Consider the following 18,631-nt stretch of genomic DNA (forward strand, 5'->3'; position numbering starts at 1 on the left):
GTGATGATAGAATCATAGAAGAATGAATATAATCGGTTGAAAATTTTCAGGAGAATATTTCTGATAATTATAACCGTTGAGACATTTAGAGAGATATATTTGTGACAGTAAAAATGTCATTTCACTTATTTTCTAATAAAAGAATAAACGATGCTCTATTGGTAATAAATCAAAGAGACAATATGAATATAACTGGACTTTTATAGGAATAAATATAAAAAATTAAACTTTGTAGAGATATATTTATTATTCGATATGTTTACATGAAGCTGTATGAAATTAACTCTTTTTTATTTATATGCATTGTTTTAAAATTTTAAAATTTTAACTACTTCTGGATCAGAATCGGATTTTAAAAAGTAGGTTTTAACTACTTCTAATTTTTTACCTATAAAATCAGAAAATTGATTCTCAAAATCATAATCAGATTTTAAAAGTAGAATTATCAAACACTCTATTGAGAAAAAAATCACTTTTAACTTCAAAATTACTTTTGAAAACTAACCCAAACGTCCGTATAGATTCATTCTTCGTACCTGGTCCAGCCTCATGATCCTTCGACCCTTCGAGGGTTGATCAGACGGAATTGGAGAAAGAAAAAAAAGTGCTCAACCGAAATAAGGTCAAACCATAGAACTCAGATCTTTTCGATCGAACGCAGATCCTTTTTCGTAGATAGTATGAGTTCGAGTGACAGTTCACCTTCTTTTGTAGATAGAATCCTCAACGAGGGGAAAGGATTCAGTTTCTGCAGAGTAGCCAAGAATAGTAAAGCACGGAACCTGATACTTTTTGAGTTCAAGCTAACTCGATCTGAGGGAAACAAAGAGCTTTAGAAAAGCTTTTCTATTTTTCCGTCAATCTTTATATTGATGTAAGCAAATCTATTTAGACAAAATTTAATGTCTTTAATAAGACGCTGATTAAATAGTAAAAATATATAATATAAATCTTTACGATAGATTCATTAAAAACTTTTAAAATATATATATACACGACTGTGTGACAAATACAAAAGGTGGACACAAAAGGTGGACCTCAATCAAGCCCGAGCTCAATATTTCTCTTTGGGCCAGGATTTGGGCATAGTATGAACCGACCCAAACCCGGTCTCATTTAATTCTCTTCCACTTAATTTAAATTCATAACTCGCGTTTGTCAAAATGTCACAAGCACATGGATAGGGATGCAAACGGGGCGGATCCGGGGACGGGAGAGTTCCTCCACCTCCCGCTCCATTTCTTATCGGGGCGGGGCGGATTCGGGGCGGGTTACTTTTCATTTTATTTTTGGCTCCCACTTACCGCTCCATTCGGGGCGGATCGGGACGGGAGCCGGATTTTTGATGGATCGGGGCGGATTGAAGGAAGAAAAGAGTCTCCCACCTCCCGCTCCATTTACTTGGCGGATCGGGGCGGATTCGGGACGGGTTATATTTTTTTTATATTTTTTGTTCCCACTTACCACCCCATTCGGGGCGGATCAGGGCGGAGCTCCACCAACCCGGATCCATTTGCATCCCTACACATGGATGGGGGTCTATCTAGATATCTCGAGCACAGACATAAGAAAGAATATTGAATACATTATATTAAAAATATCATTCTTTGGTAGCTTAAACTTTTCGACAAAATCGACTATTTCATGTACTACTATGATATATCCCAGTGAATTTCACATTCAAATGAAAAAGAAGGGAATTATTCTCCCTGGTCCACAACAAAAGATCAAAACTGTATAGAGATCAAGAGAAGAATCATTGATCATTGCATCTGGAATTACTAGAATGAGAGACATAACAAACCCTTCCCCACTAAAATCAGGAAAAGGCCACAGCACCCTTTCTAAGTTAATCACATATTCCATTGTTTGTAATTTGCCAACTTATGAGAAACCTTATGTACATTATCTCATGATCAGAAAAAAGCACTTTTGGTTAAAAAAAAAAAGCTTCCAGGGGTTTAGATGTAGGGGTTGATGTGGGAGGAGTAATCTCTAATACCAGCTCCTTCCCACCCCATCCACTCCTCCCATAAGTCCCAGGTTGGGTCACACATCCCCCTCAGCGACTCGTCGGCGTAGCCGTCCTCCTCGTGCCATTCCTCCGATCGCGATCGCACCTGCTCCTCCTCCTCGGCTTGCCGTAAGGAGTCCATCACCGTCTGCGGAGATGGTCGGAATGATTAAAAGTTCATAGAATGTAGCCAATTATAGCAACACATTAACTGTAAAGCACCTCAGTAATTCTAAATTGGATGATAAACGAGTTATTAGTGTTAGCGGTCAAATCGTTACATTAACATTCATACAGAACATAGAGATCATGCGAATGAAAAAAAATATTTAAGAAAAATCATACTCACTAATTCAGCTAATTTTTGAGCAATTGGCAATGTCAAGTGACCTACAACTTATGCAAAAACCAAAAGATCATGGAAATAAGAATGCCTATGAAAAAGAACCAAAAAATCACTTTATTATCATCACCATCATCAATTTTTGAGTCTTTTCTCATGAACATGGCATCAAAAATGAGTAATAAATAAAATTATGAAAATAATAAGATGTCACATCACTTCAGCAAAAAAAAAATACCAACAACACGTCAATATTTAGTATTAAATTTGATTGTGGAACTTCACTACAATAATATATAAAATTCGAGGGAGAAATTACAATTTATTAAAGTTTGAGAACTAAAATTTCACGCAAGGCATAGTTTGACGGTCACGAGTATAATTTAGCCTAAAGTAACTATTCTTTGGATAAACCGACCGTCCCTAGAGCAAGTGGCAAAGGATTTGGTGGTTGGTATCCGAGACCCAAGTTCGAATCCTAATTAATTCACATTTCTAGCTAAGTTTATTTCTAAATGAAATAAACGAAGCGGGTAGCGTGCTACCTATCTCTCAAAAAAAAAGAAAAATTATTCTTTGGATAATTACAAGGCAATGCTAAATATTCTACCAATTAGAAATCAATACGCTAGGTGAGATTATTCCCTCCTTTATTTCTACAACCCAAAAATTTAAAAAAAAGGGAGAAAAAGTTGCATTAATGGCATGGAAATTGAATACTCACTTCATATGCTTCATTGATGCGGTGGAATTGAACGCCACAATTGCTTCCTTTGCAAACATCCGGATGATACTGAAGAGAGGACACCCAAAGAAAAAGAGAAATTTAGAAAAAATGTATAGAATACCCTCATATCTTAATCTTAATTTTTTTTAAAAAAAATTTATCTTGAAACCCCGAAATCTGGGGCAATAAGATCAAAATAAAACTACATTTATGCTTTTTTACTAATTAAAAAGAATATATCCAAACTATTACATACGTTGTGAGATAAGGCGATACTTAAAATGAAGTCGAAATACAATAACTGCATAAATAAGCTAAAAACCAAATTTTTACCATAAAATCCTAATATAAAGGCCCGGGAAAATTTTAAAAAATTAGGAAACCGGTAAAATTTGTCGTTTAAAATGTAATTGCGGGGGTATAACCACCAAAAATCCATTCCTTTCCCGAAATATATATATAACAAAAAACCAAAAAAAAAAATCATAGAAAAAATTTTATGTCACACAAATTAATACCAAAAAGACCAGCGAATTGATCCGATATCGGAATCAAACAGCAGGTTAATCCCGAACCTGAAGCGCGAGTTTCCGGAACGCCTTCTTCACCTCCGACTCCGTCGCCCCGGGCCGGATCCGCAGCGTCCGGTACTGCTCCGCCAAGCTCCCGGCGCCCGCCGCCGCCGCGGNCCGCGCCGCCCCTCGCCGCCGCGTCCCCGCGCCGCCGCGTCATCGCCCCTCCTCCTCTCCTCCTCCTCCTCCACTCCCCCGCCACCACCGCCGACGAAGCCGACCCCACCGACCCCGCCACCGTCCCGAGCGAGATCGCCATCGCCGGTCCCTCTTCGAAGCCCTAGAAATCTAGAATCGAGGGGTTTCTCGCACCGTCGTAGAAAGAAGGGAAAAGGAGAAGCGTGATTAGGGCTAGGGTTTGGGGCAAACGAAAAAGGAGACGCGGGGAAACGAAGCGATTGGTGACGAAGCTCGTTCGGAGCAGGGAATTTATAGAGAGCGCTTTCGAAAAAAAATTAAAAATAAAAATAAATTTATTAAATAATAATAATAGTGTTAATTGCATATATAACCCTACAAATAATGAAATTTCATATTGTTCTTTTTATTTATACTTTTAGTTATAAGATAAGATAAGATAAGATATATCCTTCCAAATTGCATAATTATTACTCCTCTTCAACAAATTAAATATTATATTATTTTTAATATTTTTTTGTAATTTTTAATGAATAAATAATAATAATAATAATAATGATAATAATAATAATAATAATAATAAAAGAGGCGTTAACATGGGGAGCGGATCCACTGATGACGTGGCACGTGTGTGGACCAGGAACTCGTCCTTATCCATTTGCCCCTTCTTTCACGCTCGGGATAAAAAATAAAAAAATATATATTAGCACGTGTTTATCCTGTTTTGCCACGTCATATTTTTTATTTATTTATATTTTTTTTCTTTCTAACAATTCCTAACATATTTTCTAGTGACATTTTCACGTCCAAAAAATTCTTAGGCATGAATTGAATTCAGTAATATTTTATTTAAGTATATCTTTTTATTTACGTACTGTTTTATTTGGTGTGAAAATATTTATTTTCGATGGATAATTTGGTAGAATAATATACTCTATCTAAATATAATTTTTTTTTAAAAAAATAATTTATAATTTAAATATTATATTTATTTTTAGATATATGTTCATACTTTTTAGTTTTTTCATATTAAATACTACATACTCATGAGTAAATTAAAAAAAAAAATTCTCAAATAAAGTATTCATGCATCCAAACATATTTTAAAAAGTGTTTGGTATTTGATAAATAAAAAGCGTGATCAAATATTTTAAATAAGTATCCAGCTATAAGATATGTTTTCGCTAACTATCTTATCAAATAGAGATGTGAAGATTTTTTAAGTTTAGTTTGGTATTGAGGCCTATCTGATCTTATTAGATTAAATGGAGTTAGGGTAAAAATGTATAGGAATATATTTTTGCGTTCTCTGGTGGGACCGTAGAAAATATATTATAATCGACTTATCGCAATATACGGAACGCAATATTAGATATATGCAGAAAGCTATCTAATTGTAATATACTCGATTTGAAAAAAAATTTACTTCTTAGGCTTTACTTGAGATTGCGGGGAGATTGCATTACGTACAGTGAGAAAGTACGATGAAAAAATATCATGTTTGTTTCTATACATAATATTGCATTCCGAGTCGGTTATGATATACTTTCTGCTGTCTTACCGGAGAACGCTGAAGCATATCTATATATGTTTTTATCCCAAACTTTATTTTATCTAATAGCGTTAGATAGGGCTCAATACCAAACTAAGCCTTACTTGTTTATAAAATTTGGTAATAATTTCAATTCTCGGCCATCTAAACCTCAATATAGTTGTGTACGAAAATATTTTGCATACAATATTAGATATATGCGACGACCTCAGTATTTAAAATAGTTCTATATATAGATATAGTTGGGTCTAAAATCTCTTAATCCGTTCGTTTATAGTATTTTGCATAGTAGTTAAGCCTAAATAGTTAAGAAAATTGAGCGAATCTTAAGATTAGAATAGTTTAAGCATAAATAAGTCTTGTGGAAAGCAAGGTGTCACAGTTAATATCATAACCAATTAATCGTCAGCTCCCAACTATAAATATTAGATGAGTCTCAACTGATCTAAGATCATATAGCTAGTAAGAACGTAGCTCTTTGGCTAAGACCATTATGGATAGAGTGTAATTTCGTTCAAAGTCAGTTAAGATTACTGAGATGAGTCTTACATCGTTAGATGTTCGTGAAAGTGCTTGAGTCTAATGAGGATGTCAGTACTTAGAGGGGATGGAAAAAAATATGACATCTCCGGAATTCAAAATAATCATATATATATATATATATATATATATATATATAGTCCGATTTATACTTTTATGAGTACGATCGCCTTCATACTCATAAGTTATTTTCGATAATAGAGGTTTCGATTCGACAATTTATACCATTAGATATGATTTAAAGTATTTAAAACTTTTAGAAATCAAATTTTATAATTTTTCGACATCATTTATCTTATAATCAAAAGGCCTTAAAATTGACAATTTTAACAGCCGATATGGAATACTTGGTAACTTAACAGTGTAAGAGAATTAGAATTGATTGAATTTTAGATAGAAAATTTTATTCACTATCTAAATAAAGATAAATAACTCCCATCTTAAACTGAAGAATCTGATTATCTATTTTTACGATGTTTTTGACCATCTATTTTATGCCTGTTTGATGGACCTTAACATAATTTTGAAAAATTACAAAATTTATTTTTTAGAAGTTTAAAATGTTCTAGATTATATTTAATAGTGTGGATCATCGATTCAAAAGTTTCATCATTAAAAATTATAAGTACAAAAGTGTCTATACTTATAAGAATATAATATCTCTATATAAGGTAGGAATACTGATTAAAAATTTTCAAATAATCTTTCTATATCTTGGTTTGACCTGATTAGCAGGGCCGGCCCCGTCATGTGATAGGAATAAAATTATTTATTCTTAAAACTATTTTGTAAACTAAATTAATCTTTATTTTATTTTGATGACCAAAACAATCATTTAGCTTATTTTATTTAATGCTTTAAGACTTTGAAATGGCAATGTCCTTTGAACAAAAGCTCCTTTTATTATTATCATCATTATTACCATGAACTAATAAATGTGGAATGGCCTTTATTACCAATTAACTACTTGGGTTTACAATATTTAAGTTCTTAAAATTTAAATTTTATAGATTATATGTAGGTTTTGAATCACTTTTGTGGATTAGCTTTTAAGATTCAAATCATATTCATTATTTTGCATATTAATTACACAGCATTTGGCCTCCTCAAATAAAAAGAGTGCTAATGAAAAGAAGAATAAATCATAGAATAAATTATGGAAGAGTCGTAATTTTTTTAAAAAATTATCAGCAATTGAGACTGAACCTTTAATCCTATGTTTGTTGCGTACGCTTCACGTCAGTAAAATTCAGTGCAACACAAATGACCAAATGTGGCAAATGAATAGATATTATATAATCAAATTATTATATAATTGGAAATAAAAGGTCATAATCAAGAAGCATTAAGTTAATTAGAAGGTTTTGGATTAATTAGTTTTAATTAATGCCTCCTTAGAAAGAAAAGTAGTAACTCCTTTTAAGGAAATGCGTTTAAGGCAAAATATTATTATTATAGTATTGATTGTGATATGAGATCTCTATCACTTCTCCCTTTTCTCCACGCAAATAACGTGTCATTGTTATAGACATTGCGTGCGACACATTAGGTTAGGGCAATAACTAATAAAATTTAAGTATTTAGATTAAGATTGTTCTTACTATAGAGAAGTTGTTATTATTATTACTATTATTATCACATTACATGGATCATATTGATTTAGCTAAGATATTATTTGAAAGAAAATGGAAGTAACACACACATACAAAAGGAAAAGAGTAAATAAGGACATTGGCAATGTATCAATAATCTCCTCCTGCAAATTTAGATGATGATATTTCACGTGTTGATCGAGTGGCTCTCATTGTATTGACAGCTAGGTATTGTTTTAGCTTGTTCAGATTGTCGGTAGCATCGATCATGGCGGGTCTCGTCGAGGGCACCTCTTGAGTGCAGAGAAGGCCCAAATCAATCAGTTCCGTAATCACGACTTCCCACGTAACTTTGGTCCTCGCATCCTGACCTAACAAATCCGTCAGAAGAGAGGGGTCGATAACGCGGTCCAAATTTCTCCGGTATTCGTTCTTCACCCAGTTCGGCAAGCTGATCAGCTCGTCGAACATTTCGTCGGTCGGTTTCTTCCTCGTCACCGTTTCTAAGACGACAATTCCGAAGCTGTAGACATCACCCTTTGTCGAAGCGCTCATGCCGTATCCGTATTCTGAAATTCGGTCCCGAAAACAAACGCACCGCATTAGATGTTACAGAAAATATATGCTTCTTGAAGAAACTAAAGTATTAGGTTGGGCGGAATCGCGATCAAGTCGAGGTAGCATGTTAAGGCCAAATAGGCCTAACCAGAACCTGACCCAACCTACCAATTTAGTAAACTAGTTGAATTTGTGCAAAACAAACACAGTTTTACATCATCTTCAGTGTAATATATATAAGCTGTACCTGGAGCTACATAACCGACCGAACCGCGAAGCAAATTGGCCGTCGAGCTCGCTGAAGTTGCAGAAGTGCTTCCTCCTGCAGCAGCCTCAACCAGCTTGGCTATTCCAAAGTCTGAAACCAAAGCTGTCATGTCCTCAGAAAGGAGAATATTGCTTGGCTTCAGATCACAGTGTATGACCTGCACTGGAGCATGGTGGTGCAGATAAGCCATTCCCTCAGCTACATCACTGCATATGCATACTCTTTCAGTTAAGCTCAGATGGCTGGCAGCAGAAGCACTTTCGCGTATCTGCGGATGCAGCAGGCTCTCTAAGCTCCCCTTAGTCATGTAAGGGAGCACCAAAGCTTTGAAATCTTCGAGCACGCATGCCGTTATGATCCTCATCAAGTTTCTGTGCCTTACACACTTCAGAACTTGGCATTCTCTTCGGAAAGTTCTTGTAGAGTTGCTCGATAGCAGCTGCAGTACTTTCACCGCAACGAAACTACCGTCGTTCAGTATGGCTTTATACACTCTTCCGAAGCTACCGCTGCCGATCAATCTGCTCCCTTCGAAGCCTCCTGTAGCTTCTGACAGCTCTCTGTAAGTTATTCTTCTATGGCTGACAGCTAAGTCCAGCACGTTCCTTCTCGAGTCTGTCGCGCTTCTGACTTTATTCTGCCGTGCTGCAAAGAAAACCGTCAGTAGGAAAAGCGAGGCAGATACGATACAAACAACCGAAACCAACAATCCGTGAGAATGCGTTACGGATTCGTCCGCCACGGGGCAGCGAGGGAACCCTCTCGGCCCGCAGAACTCGTTTCCCGCGAGCGAATCGAACGGTAAGGAATCGAAGAGGCTGCCTTGCGGCAGCTTCCCGCTCAAGCTGTTGTGCGAGAGATTGAGATTTTTGAGGCTGCTGCACTGCAGAAGAGAGGCTGGAACTTCACCAGAAAGTTGGTTGAAGGAAACATCCAATGCTTGGAGGCTTTTCAGATTGCTGAGAGTCACAGGAATAAGTCCTCGAAGAGAATTATGAGATAAGTTAAGAATCTCAACCTCACTACAGCTTCCTATGCTTGGAGGAATGATCCCACTCAGATTATTTTTCGACAAATCAATCACCTGAACTTGGTCCATGTTACTGAAAACAACTGGAAAGATTCTATTCAGCAAATTACTGGACAAATTTAAATATCTAAGCTTAGTGCTTGACCCTGAAACTTCTTCTGGTATTGATCTACTAAGTTGGTTTTGGGACAGATCCAACCACTCCAGCTTCATGCCGCCGAGGCTCGAAGGAATGGATCCGACAAGCGAATTCCTGTTGAGTACCAGATACCGCAGCTGATTCAAATTTGAAATGGACTCCGGGATCTGCCCGGAAAGTCGATTCGACGATAGGTCTAATAATCCAAGATTCGTCGAGATTTCGATAGGGGGAATTTCGCCTTCTAGACGATTGTTAGACAAAATTAGCCTTTCTAACTTCGGTAGGCGAAGTAGCCCCGGTGGGATAGTCCCATTCAAGAAGTTGCAAGATAAGTTCACAAGTGTTAGAGTGGAAATGTTCGATAAACTCGGCGGAATCGGGCCGTATATGAGATTATCTTGGAGAAAAACTTGTGAGAGATTTGTATGGATAAGGCCAATGTTTGTCGGTAGTGAACTTTTGATTAGATTTCCCGCCAGCCCCAGCTCTGCGAGATGGGTCAGGTTCGAAATGGAGGCAAAGAATTCGGTTAAGCTCGAGCCCGATTCATCAAACAACAAATTGTTGTAGGAAAGATGCAATATCTCCAGCTGAGGCATATAAGCTACTAAATCAGATGGTAATGGGCCACTAAGAAAGTTCGCGTCGAGCTCTAACATCTTGATTTTTGTCAGATTAGATAGAGAATCAGGTAAACTACCCGTGAAGTTATTCGAATCGAGTATAAGATATTCGAGATCACGAAGGTGGCTTCCTACGAGTCGAGGGAGCGAACCGTGGAGATTGTTTGCGGAAAGATCCACGACATTCAGCTGGGTGCAATTGTAGAACAAAGTGGTAGGGAGTTTGCCGCGAAGACGGTTGCGAGCAATGTTCAAGTATTGAAGGCTTTTAAGCATGCCAAAGCTTCTTGGTATCACACTCTCTATCATGTTAGCACTAAGGTCAAGAATCAACAGTGAAGCTAAAGCTCCGAGGCTTACCGGAATAGGCCCTTCGAGGGAATTTTCCGATAGGTCGAGTGCTCGAAGGCACGAAAGATTTGACAGAAAAGGCGATATTGGACCGTGTAGAGAGAAATTCCTCAACCACAGGTCGAGTATGGGTCCGTCGTAGCACTTAACACCTTTCCAGCTGCAAAAGTTAGTTGTCTCATTCCAGTTGCTGAGAACATTATCTCCGTCGTTTTCGGCCTTAAATGCCAGGAGAGCCGCTCGGTCTGAACTATTGCTGCTGTGTCCGCAGAAAGCATAGGTAGAATTAAGGAGGAAAGAGAGGAGAGAAAGGAGTCGGAGTAATCGAAAGATCGAATAGGCCATGCAAAAGATGATTCGATAAGCGAAGTTATGGAAGAGACACTACGTAAGGTCGCGAAAATTCTCAACTAGTAGAGGTGAAAGAAAGGAAATTTTAAGTGAGTAGTTAATACTAGGACAGAACAAGATTTATACTCTTCTGATTAAGATAGAATTAGTGCATCCAATGCAGGGTCAATTATTTTATTTTATCTTATCTTATAACTAATCTTCTAAAGTAAGATTGGTGGTGAAACAAAAATAATAATATTTTGTGGCAACCTCTTTTTCGTCAGCTTCTGCGCAAATTACTAAACTCATACTTGGTTCATTAGTCTTGTACTACATCTTTGACTAACCGATGGAAATCCGCCTAACCCTTTTGAGGTTCGTAATCTTTTTATCTGCTTTTCGATTTTATTTGCATTTGTGTTGCCGAAAGAGAAGATGACTTAATTTTGCGAGTCTCCAACTATACTACCTTTCTGATTACATTTTTATGCGCGATATCCATGGAGATTTTCACCATAATTGTTTTCGGTCTGAGCAATCCGACAGCGGTGGAAGGACGGCGATTGAAGTACTCTACCTCAATCGATTAAGGGTTATGCGCGCGATATCCATGTAGATTTTGACCGTAATTGCTTTCGGTCTGACTAATCCGACAGCGGTGGAACGACAGCGATTGAAGTACTCTACCTCAATCGATTTTGCGGTCTGTCGTTTCCTGCATTCACTCCAATCACTTGTTTGTTTTCTGTCAGTAGGTTCTGAAGTTAGCTTATAGTTATTGAACAAACATAAAAGATCGTTTCAAACTCACCTCAAATTTTTTTCACTTCACAATTTAAGATTATGGTCATGAATTAATCAAATGGTTATACATAAACTGGTTTTTCAGAGGAGTAGAACCACTTGAGAATTTTCTGAATTTTGATATTTGCTTGTCAAAATATGTCAAATATATATGATTTATGGTATTTAATGTTTCTAGGAATTAAAAAAATTAGTAATGATTGAGGGATTTTAGAGCTGATTTCGTTGTTTTGGTTTTGATCAACCTAAATTAGTCGAATTTCGCAAGAACTATTTATAGTTATATTTAATTATCATAAAAAATTTGATTTGACAGAATCATAAATTTGTATTTGGCCTAGTTACATTTTACTTGAACTATCTACACTATTTTTTTTTGTGCCAAACTCTGTGAAATTTCAGATTTCATATCAAAGACTCTGTCAGACAGAAATGAAATTACTTCTTAAAATTACTGTACTGACATTCATCATACTGCCAAATTTTGCGCATAACAGATTCGAGAATTTCTTAATTGAGGAAAAATCGAGAGCAGCAGCAGTATGAAAAAGAGTAATTTCAAAGAGAATAAAACTCATTCGCAAGATTTACGGTTGAAGTTTGGTAAGGCTAACTCAGATCAATGATTTTTTTTACTCCTTTTTACCTCCATTTATCGACAATTGAAATCGAAGATGCTTGTTATCTACGAGAAAGATTACTAGACAAATTAAATAGAAATTGAGGCAATTTTCTATACACCAGATTTCAACTATTATTTGTTGTCATATAGTGTAAGATTTGGTATAAAATTTAAAGTCCAGCAAAGAGTGTAACAAAAATAAAAGTGTAGAAAGTGAACTGTGCTTGTAGGCTCTCATTTTCTTTTTTTTTTTCATTATTTCTGACGATTGGACATCTGAATCGATGATAAATGTCATTAAAATTTATCTAAAATATTTTAAGGTTTTTGAAATTTCAACGTCATTTGTATAGCGTTCAAGTAGTCTCCAAATTAATATTTTCAATGGTTAATTTAAAGTGAATTTGCGACCAGTAAATCGCTTTCCAAATAATACCAAGAAATTAGAAAATTTGAGTTCAAATAGTTTAAATCATGTATTACTATACTGTCGCCCATTCAGACGTCTTATTATCGAAAATAATCCCGTACCACTAATAGTTCGGTAAATAATCATAAAAGTTTGAGTGTAGTAATTAAAGTACAAATAATCACTACACATTCAAAAATTTTTATTATTAATTTAAGGAACAAATTCTGACTCTTTTGAGCACTAACATTTGGTAGATGGATTTTAAAAAAAAATAAAAAATTGGAGACCCCAATAAATTATTAATTAGGTCAACTCAGGTGATGCTTTATGATGTTTGAAAATGCCCAACGAAAACGACTTAATAGCCTCGTGCTTTGAGAGTCAATGCCAAGCTTGATTAAGGGCTATTTGTAAATTGCATCGAAATTGTGATATCATTTTTTTTTTATGAATTAGGCCTGTTTGATGTAGAGAGATTTGTGACGCTCCGGAGTTTCGGGGATGTTTGTGACACTGCAATAGTCCCGCATCAAATAATGTGAAAGAGTATATATGATGAGCTTATATGCAATGAATGTATAGGTAATAATAACTGAGCTTAAGACTTAGTTTGATATTAAGGCCTATCTATCGCTATTATATAACGCAGAAAATATGTCGTAACCGACTAATCGCGATATGTGGAACGTAATATTACGTACGGAAATAAATATGGTATCATATTAGGCTATTGGTTTAAGTTCAACGAGTTATTCTGGGTTGGATCGTAACATTTGGTATCAGAGTCGATTCACCAGTCGGAAGTGTGATGTAGACCTTACATCGCTTGGTGATCTTGGGCTAACGAGGACGTTATGGCCTAAACAAGAAAAATCTGGCAATACCAATTGGAAGTATAAGGTAGGTTTCACATCACTTGGTGATCTTGGATTGATGAGGACATTAAGGCCTAAATAAGTGATCTTGGGCCAATGAGGACATAACTGTCTAAACATGGAGAGTCTGTAATATTAGTCAGAAGTGTGAGATAGGTCTCATATCACTTGGTGATTTTGGGCTGACGAGGACGTTAGGACCTAAGAAGGGAGTCTTTAACACCAGAATAATTCCACATCAGATAATGTTTGAGGATGTGATATACTTATACGCGATGGATACACTAGTAAAAATAATTGAGTTTAAACATATTGAGCCCAACAAATTTTTATTATTAGTGGATCGGATCATTGCAGAGCTATTTACTTTTTTTTTGTTTCCCAATGCGCTACAGAAAATGTATTATTACTAGCTCACTGTGATACACATAACGTGATATTATGCATGAAAATGAATAAAAAAATTTTCTATAGCACTTGCTAACGCAATCTTTTGGCACTTGCTAACGCAATCTTTTTGCAATCCCAAATAAAGCTTTAATGATTTTAGGTTAGGGGTGTTTACAGTTTGGCTAAATTGTGTTTTCAGTCTAAAACTTTCTAAATTGATGTATCACAAGTCACACTTGTAGATAGGTTAATTAATTGGGTATGTTGCCAATATGATTGTGATGGGCTTGTATTATAGTTGTCGAGGTAGCAATGACGGAGATGGGGTATAAATATCACACTAGTGCAGGACCCGCGCTTCACAGTGGGTAGTCAATAAAAATATATAATTATTAAAATTTTAAAATTAAAAAATTATAACTAAATAAAAAATATATAAAATAGTGTTATGTACATTACAAAAATTAACTTTTTTATTAACGTTTTTTTAAATTTTTGAATAGTTATATTATTCTAACAATTTTATTTAAAAATTAATTAAATTTAATAGTTTTGAAAACGGTTATATAAATAACTTTTTTAACTAAAAAGTTAAAATTGGGGAACTTATTTTAAATTGCCGAAAAGGCAAAAATATCTTTACCTTGTTAAAATTGATTGGAAAAAAAATGTCTTACATGCACATGATATGTATTAACATTCTATACACCACAACTTATATTCGATAATAAATATTTTGATATTGAAATTTAATTAAACATATATGACCTACAAAGTTAATAATTTAAATTCTATCTAATGAATTGGATTTTAAAATAAAAAATAACGAAAAAAATAAAAGAATAAAAAAAATACAAATAAAGAAATTGAAGATGAAACAATATCTACTACAGTAAAAATATAAAAAGTATTTTAAAAAATTACAATCTATATTTAAATGCTCAATATTATAAAATTAAAATTTATATTTACTACAAACAGTCTAAACTATTTAAAAATTATTTTATATCTTAAATTTTTATAATAAAAGTTAAAAAATTAGATTGGATTTTTTAAAAAAATTACAAATCTTTTTCTCCATATATGAAGAGAGAAAAAAAATTTAAGAAAGAGGATAACAAAAAGAAAAGTTTCCCCTCCCCTCCCCCCGTTGGGCCCTACCCGCACCGGGCCCACCAACGCCAGCGCCCGCGCACGCTTGCGCGCATGAGCGCCCTCGCCCACACCCGCCCGCGCCCGCGCCTCCACCCTTCACTGCCACGTGGATCCTAACTGAGAATTCATATATTTATATAGATATATAGATATAGAAATAGATAGATTAGCAAAACATCAACTTCTAGTTTACTAAATTGGACAGCAGAACTTAATTACAACAATCCTGAGCCAGTAATTACAATAAATTAAAAGCTAAATTGCAAAAAACCCTTATATTAATACCCGTTTTTTTATTTTTCTCTCATGTCTTTTAAAAACCTACATTTTGCCCACTTGAAAAATAAAAAATGTTCACAGGAGAGGTAAGATGTTAACTGTGATGATAAAATAACCAAATTATCCCTCACCATTTTCGTCTTCTCCCCAATCTTGCTTCGCCATCACCTCTCCTGTTCCATTCTTCGTCCCTCGCTCAATCACAGCATCGACTCTATTTCCTCCAACTGCTCTCCCACTCTTTCTACACCCTCATCGTCCCTCCAATTTGGCGATGATAGGGAGGAGATCAAGGTGGGCATGGACGGAGAGGTGGGTGAGGGTGAGGGTGAGGGGAGACAGTGAAGGAACGTGAGAGCATGTTTGTGGGCGCGAATGGAGAGATGGGCGAGGGCTCGGCGGCAGAGGATGGCGAGGTGGCGGAGCAGGTGAGACGGCGTGGACGGTGAGGAAGGAGGCGGCAGGGAGAAAGCTGAGGGTATTTTGGATATAAAAAAAAAATAATCGGATATAAACAGAACCCTAACGAAATACTGACGGTGGGGGATAAAGTGAACATTTCTCATTTTTCAAAGGGGCCAAATTTAGGTTTTTTTTTTTTTTTTAACTGACCATCCCTAGCGCAAGTGGCAAAGGGTTTGGTGGTTGGTATCCGAGGTCTCAAGTTCGAATTCTAGTTGATTTACATTTCCAGCTAAGTTTATTTCTAAATTAAATAAACGAAGCGGGTAGCATGCTTCCCATCTCTCTCAAAATTTAAGTTTTTAAATGATAGAGAGGGAAAGTAAAAAGGCAGGTATTGGCAAAGGAATTTTCTATAATTCAGCCTAAATTAAACTTTAAAGATAAAATAAAAGTGTTACCAAGACTCGTGGTTCAAGAACCAACACTATAACCGACCGTCCCTAGAGCAAGTGGCAAAGGGCTTAATGGTTGGTACCCGAGACCTAACTTTGAATCCTAACTGATTCACATTTTCCAGCTAAGTTTATTTATGAATAAAATAAACCGAAGTGGGTAGCGTGCTACCTATCTCTCTCTAAAAAAAAAAAAACAGTATAACATAGCCTTATAATTTCAATGTTTTTTATTTTTAAGATAATGTGTAAAAATCTTCTGAACATTACAATGTTGATGTATAACCTTCTCAACTTTTAAGTTTTGATGTATAACCTTCTCAACGTCTAACCAATTTGCTGGCAATCTGGTAGGTCATCTGGATGGAACATAACAACACTCTCTTCCGCGAGTACCTTCCCAATGCTACCAGGGCGCTCGAGCGCGTAAATACCTTGACGATCGACTGGATGTATTTGCCTTGACGAATTCCGGGAATGATCTGTGATCTTCCTCTTTCTGTGCTGGGTTTTACCCACTTTTGTACTTTCGCATTCTTCGTGCTAGCTCTCTAGCTTTCTCTTCTAGCTTTATTTTTCCCTTTCTTGCTTAGTTCATACCTTTTTTCTAACTTTCTTAGGAGGCTTTAGCTGCTTCCATCATGTACGCTTAGTTCATTTTGCTTGATGAATGAAGCAGGTAGCTCGCTACCTCTTTCTCAAAAAAAACAAATTAGACTCCAATAAACTTTATCAAGTAGCGCAATTGACATTTCTTTCGAGCAAAGTTACAAATTTTACGGCCTGTTGGTGGAATGCTTTGAATTAATTCCAAGAACGAAAAATAAGGTAAAATTATTTTTAAATTTTATTACTTGTAAGAGTTAGAATAGAAAAGATTGTTTCTGCTTTACTCTGTGAAAGTTTTATATGATTATGTGCTTGATATGTGCGGAGAATGATTATTTAATGAGTAACTTTGATCGAGAAAAAAAAGGACTTTTTAAACTACTAGATAAACACCCTCTTATTAAGGTTTAGGGTACAAAATTATAAATAATGGAAAATTTGAAATTTATTATTATTATTTTTTACTTTTATAGATTAATCGCTGAATTTATCCTAATTTTCTCTAACCACTAAATTACTAGAGGTTTGATGAATTTATTTGTTAATAAATATGTTTATAGTTGAGCATAATTTTTTTTTTATTATATTTAGGGAAAAATTCAAACCCCCCCTCGTGCTTTCGTACTTTTTCATTTTAGTATCTTGTGGTTTAAAGTGTATTAAGTTAGTACCATGTGGTTTCGTACTTTCTCACTTTAGTACCCTATAGTTTAAAGTATATCAAGTTAGTACTCTGTGGTTTTATTTTTATATCAAGTTAGTACCCTGTGATTTTTAGACTACAGTGTACTAAAGTAAGAAAGTGCGAAACCACAGCGTACTAACTTGACGCACTTTAAACCACAAGGTACTAAAGTGAAAAACTTTTAAAGGAGGTAAAATTTGATTCATTAATAAATTTTAATTATCTAGTATGAGCATCTACAAAAGAGAAAGAAGAACACATGTGGTTCAGCATAGCCCCTGTGTACACCTAATATTCTCTTTTTCTTTGTATCCCTCAGAAGGAATTTTTTTTTTCTCTCTCTATATATATTGCTAAAAATTGCTATTAATTTTTTTATTAAACTTTTATATATGTTGCACTTGATATCCTGGCCTGCAAAATTTTTGCCTTAGAATGGCAGTGAAAAACGCATTCTTTTAAGGAAAAAAAAAAAAAACTCTATTTGGTTGGGGATTAAGGGTTATTCCACCCCTTAACCCTCATATTATTCCCAAACACCCTAAAAAATAGATGGTGTTAGCTAATCCCACCTCAAATGGGCTATTCCGGATTAGCTAATCCTACATAACCCCACAAAACCCTAATCAAAGACTATTTTCTATTTATAATAACCCACTATCCTTCTTATCCCACCTACTCCAACCAAAAAACTATTTTTCACTATCCTGATCTAACTCCAACCTCCAACCAAACAAAAAAATATTCTAACCACAGCTTAACCCTGAACTTAACCCTATCCCTGGAATAACTAGTTTTTTCTTAACCCCGAACCAAACGGTAGCTAATAGTTATAAGTCATATTATTATATTTATAAAATATGAATATTGAAATTATTATTTTTTAAAATTATATATAAAAATAATTATTTGATAGTATTTTATATAACATATGAAAATGTGTTGAATATAAATGTTAAATATACCGTCGGCTATGAAAGATTTATAATAACATTTAGGAATACTCATATACGAAATGACTAATGTGCTTCACACCGTACATGTTAATAAATTAGCAAGCAATATTCTAAGACTTAGTTTGGGATTACGGAAAAATTATGTTACGTGCGGTGAGAAAGTACGATGGAAAAATATTTTATTTGCTTCCATATATAGTATTC

General features: G+C 35.1%; 2 protein-coding genes across 2 annotated transcripts; both read right to left on the reverse strand.

The window, feature by feature from the left end:
* LOC109724791 (chaperone protein dnaJ 8, chloroplastic-like) lies at nt 1,739-3,915 on the reverse strand. Its single transcript, XM_020253721.1, has 4 exons — nt 3,887-3,915; nt 3,660-3,786; nt 3,082-3,150; nt 1,739-2,162 (listed from the first exon to the last, which is right to left on the reverse strand). The coding sequence occupies exons 1-4, from the start codon at nt 3,913-3,915 to the stop codon at nt 1,962-1,964; spliced, it is 426 nt and encodes a 141-aa protein (XP_020109310.1). The 3' UTR covers nt 1,739-1,961.
* Nucleotides 7,629-10,795, reverse strand: LOC109724792 (putative leucine-rich repeat receptor-like serine/threonine-protein kinase At2g24130). The gene is made up of 2 exons (XM_020253722.1): nt 8,284-10,795; nt 7,629-8,047 (listed from the first exon to the last, which is right to left on the reverse strand). Exons 1-2 carry the CDS (start codon nt 10,793-10,795, stop codon nt 7,629-7,631), a joined length of 2,931 nt encoding a protein of 976 aa, XP_020109311.1.

This window comes from Ananas comosus, linkage group 19 (genome assembly GCF_001540865.1).
Source record: "Ananas comosus cultivar F153 linkage group 19, ASM154086v1, whole genome shotgun sequence".
Lineage (NCBI taxonomy): Eukaryota > Viridiplantae > Streptophyta > Magnoliopsida > Poales > Bromeliaceae > Ananas > Ananas comosus.

Bases quoted from the DNA above. Each gene is read 5' to 3' on its own strand.
- LOC109724792 (XM_020253722.1), bottom strand. From the start codon at position 10,795: ATGGCCTATTCGATCTTTCGATTACTCCGACTCCTTTCTCTCCTCTCT. The intron at 8,048-8,283 runs GTACAGCTTATA...ACCGAATTTCAG, and splicing joins GGTCGGTTATGTAGCTCCAG to AATACGGATACGGCATGAGC.